This window comes from Somniosus microcephalus, unplaced genomic scaffold, assembly GCF_052327205.1.
Source record: "Somniosus microcephalus isolate GS21.2 unplaced genomic scaffold, FLI_Smic_1.0 unresolved_chr8, whole genome shotgun sequence".
NCBI lineage: Eukaryota > Metazoa > Chordata > Chondrichthyes > Squaliformes > Somniosidae > Somniosus > Somniosus microcephalus.
The window spans coordinates 97,331-100,967 of record NW_028225186.1 but is presented as its reverse complement, the minus strand read 5'-3'; the positions used below and the strand labels follow the sequence as shown (position 1 = coordinate 100,967).

General features: G+C 42.1%; 1 protein-coding gene across 1 annotated transcript; it reads right to left on the bottom strand.

Moving 5' to 3' along the window:
- Positions 1–248: 248 nt before the first annotated feature.
- Positions 249–3,283, bottom strand: LOC147085193 (ferritin heavy chain, oocyte isoform-like). Its single transcript, XM_085979088.1, has 4 exons — positions 3,107–3,283; positions 2,238–2,384; positions 1,375–1,500; positions 249–540 (listed from the first exon to the last, which is right to left on the bottom strand). Exons 1-4 carry the CDS (start codon positions 3,206–3,208, stop codon positions 394–396), a joined length of 522 nt encoding a protein of 173 aa, XP_085835214.1. The 5' UTR covers positions 3,209–3,283; the 3' UTR covers positions 249–393.
- Between the last annotated feature and the right edge of the window lie 354 nt (positions 3,284–3,637).

Here is a 3,637-nt window from a genome sequence, read left to right as displayed (position 1 = left end):
TTTGTTTTAAACCACCACAGCTTAATGACTGTTTGCTGGCAGATGTTATAAAAAACCCTTTTCAGCAGGAACTGTTACCGAGAGCTCAGAAAACCATTAGAATCCTCTCCAGTGATGATTTGAAGATGTGGGCACAGCCATCCTGGGAGTGACTTCTGTATTTTTAACTTGGATCATATTACACAGCTGTGTATTGTGCAGTGGGATCTTAACCAGATCAGCTATTTAATTAAACAAAGACAAACCAGTTCAATGATGAATAACCTTTATTTCCATGTACTGTGACAGTTAGATGAGAAAACTGGGAAATAATGACAACCAAAGTATTCACCACCAGAAGTTGGTCACACTTCATTTGCAACCTGTATAGAACTAATGGTTCAAGAATCCCATTCAACTCAGGCTGTGCTTGTCAAACAGGTACTCTCCCATGCCATTCTCAGGGGCTCCCAGTCTCTTCAAGTTGGTGATGTGATCTCCAAGCTTCTTGATCATCTTCACTTGCTCATCCAAGTAGTGGGTCTCCAGGAAGTCACACAACTGAAAGTGAAAAACAAAGCACAATTAGCTCAGAGGAGACATCATCAAAGGCCTTCTGAGCTTCACCGCCCATGGAGATGGTCCTTTATCTTCTACTGGATGGGGTAACTGGTACAAGTGCTGCAGAGAAATAGGTGGATTGGACGTCAGATTAGATTTACTCCAGGAGTAATGCATTTACCAATTTAAAATTGGAAAGCAGAACCCCCTTCAGTTACAACTTCTCCTTTGGTGTCCCAATTTCAATCTGCTTTATGCACTGGCCTCATCTCAGTGAGATCCTGATGTTGAAGTCTTTTGTGAAAGATCATCAGAAACCTATTGGGCATGGAGATATTGCTAAAGATCAGTGATCAGATTAAGCTCCCCAGATAGCCTTCAACTCACCCAAAACATGGCAAGTGTCAGCCATGGCTTACTGGTACCACTGCCAGTCAGAAGGCCCTGGGTTGTCCCATTTCAGAGAATTGAGTGAAAACCAACACTTCACTGCAGTACTGAGGGAGAGCTGCAATGTCAGAGGTATTGTCTTTTGGATAAAACAGTACACAAGGTCTTGTCTGCCCACATGGTACTATTTCAAAGAAAAAAAACTGGAATGTCAGTGTCCTGGCCAATATTTATCACTAACCAACTTAATAAAACAGACTATCTGGTGATTTCTCTCATTTCTGCAGCAGGATCTTGGTGTGCAGATTGACTGCCATGTTGCAAACATTACAATAATGACACTTCAAGAAGTACTGAATTGGCTGTAGTGTTTTTGGACACCGACGACAAGGAAGGCACTGTAGATATGCAAATCTTTCTTTAAATGAGACATTAGGAACTTACATGAGGGTCAGTGTTCCCAGTGGAGAGTTGGTGTAGATCCAACAGACTCTGGTTGACATCCTTCTCCAGCTGCAGAGCTCTCTGCATCACCACTAGGCCATTGCTCCACTCATCCTGCTCTGGTTTCTGAGAGTTTGTAGGGGTGGGGTATAGAGTAACATTGGAAGAAATTAGTTAACAGACTTGAACATTTCAGGAGTTAGTCAGATCACAACTCAATGTCATTCTTGATATTCTAAGCCAGGATTTTAACCAGACAGTTCATCAAGAATTCTCTTTGGAATGAGTTATTTGACTTGAAATCACAGCACTATAGGCTCTAAAGTGAGATCACCTAAAATGGAGCACAATATTCCAAATGAGGTCTATCTAGCAGTAATTGCAGTAACACTTCCTTGCTTTCTATTCTATGCCAGAACATGAAGCCCACCTTTCAATCAGCCTTTTGTCTCTGCAAGCTAGCTTCTAAATGACATCTGTACTGGGACACACCCCAAATCCCTACACTCTTACATCTGATGTGAACATCAACCACTTCCTTCCAGTCAACCCCCTAGCCAGTCTCCAATTTTGCCCTGGAGCTCACTATAGACCCTAGCTCAGCAGATCACTATTTGCACATTTAGATCATATGCACTAGTCACCATCCAGTGGTCTATTTTATACCAACTGCCTCCTACTCCACCCAGTTTTATTGGGGTCACAAGGTTGCTTCTAATGCACTTCCAATTTCTGCCAGCAATCTCCTGCCTTCTGAAAATCCATGCATACAACAACTTCCATGACTCAGATAATCTAGTATGAGGTAACTAGCCTACTTTTCACAAAACCATGGCAATTCTTCAAAGTTTGCTGAATCTAACCTTGACATCCTCCAGGACAACACGCCCCCCACGCATATTCTGGAATTTCAGCAGTTTCTCAGCATGCTCACGTTCCTCATGTGACTGCTCCTTGAAGAACTCGGCAAAGTGACGCAGGGCAACATCATCCCGGTCAAAGTAATACGACTGCAGGTAGAGAGAAAAATGGAAAAGAGACAATTGAAATCTAGATCTGATCCATGGCCAACTCAAATGGTAGCAACACCAATACTTTCCAAATCCTTTTTGAATATGTTGGAAGCTCCTCATTGAAGTAGCTCAACAGAATAGGAGGTTATGTTACTAGAAAATATTAGCGAGCTTTAATGCTTTTTGGAATAAAGCTCTCAACTACACTTGGTCAAAATATCTGTGGTATCTTCTTTTGTTCCCAGATGAAAGTCTAAAAGCAGAGAAGGAAAAGAGCCAAATCTTTAAAATTAAATAGTTTAACACCATCCTCAGGTGAGAAAGACTAACAGGATTCACTCAATTAGAGGGGGATAAAAACTGGCCAGAACCAGCCAATGTTTCACTAACTAGTCACCCAATTCAATCTAATTGTTGCCATCCAAGTTGGAAGTTGACTAGTTTTAGTGAATCTTCAAGATGAACCCTCCATTACAAACTTGATGAAACCCTGGAGTTAGTTTCAAATATAAACACATCAGAATAGGACAGAGCTATTACAGAGCAGGAAAGAGTCCTTCTGCAAGATCACTGTCTTAAGAGCATTCACTGGATTAAGACTGGGGAGGGCTATAGAGAGACCCTCTAAAGCCCATTCATTGACCTAGAGAAATTCTACCTGCTTAGAATAAAATAACAGCCTTAATTTTGAAATAGGACCCCAAAAATACAAAACTCACCATGGAGAGATAAACATAGGAGGAATAGAGCTCCATGTTGATCTGCTTGTTGACAGCATCCTCACAGTCCTTGTGATACTTCTGACGCACTTGGGAGGCCATCTTAACTCTTCCTGTTGCAAAGCACTGAGCTCAAACTCCACTGTAGTAACAACCTAACCTCTACCCTCACAAGCTCCTGCATTTCAACAGGGTCTGGCATAATCAATGATGATTGACAATCCCTGTGAGCCAGTCAGGATCTTCCATCAATCCAGGCACCAATTAACAAAGGAGAGGGGGCGGTGTGTGATACCCAGAGCCAATCAGAGCTTTGGAATACAGAGGTTTGGATGATTATTCTGTGATGTCATTGCTGTTGGTTTCTTTGACTTTCCTCAAACTGAATTTGAAAGCGTCTCTGTTCTCAGAATCAGAGTTTCACAACATATCTCAAAGAGCTCGATGAAATTCCACCCTACAGATGGTGTCGAGCACAGCCGGCTCTAAGTTAACCCGTCTCTCGGAGAATTGATGGGCATCTCGGTGGCT

Excerpts from the sequence above, each read along its gene's own strand:
- LOC147085193 (XM_085979088.1), bottom strand. The coding sequence starts at position 3,208 with ATGGCCTCCCAAGTGCGTCAGAAGTATCACAAGGACTGTGAGGATGCT. Across the intron at positions 2,385-3,106 it reads CCTATGTTTATCTCTCCATG|TCGTATTACTTTGACCGGGA; the intron begins GTGAGTTTTGTA and ends CTCTACCTGCAG. Across the intron at positions 541-1,374 it reads CTGGGAACACTGACCCTCAT|TTGTGTGACTTCCTGGAGAC; the intron begins GTAAGTTCCTAA and ends TTTCACTTTCAG.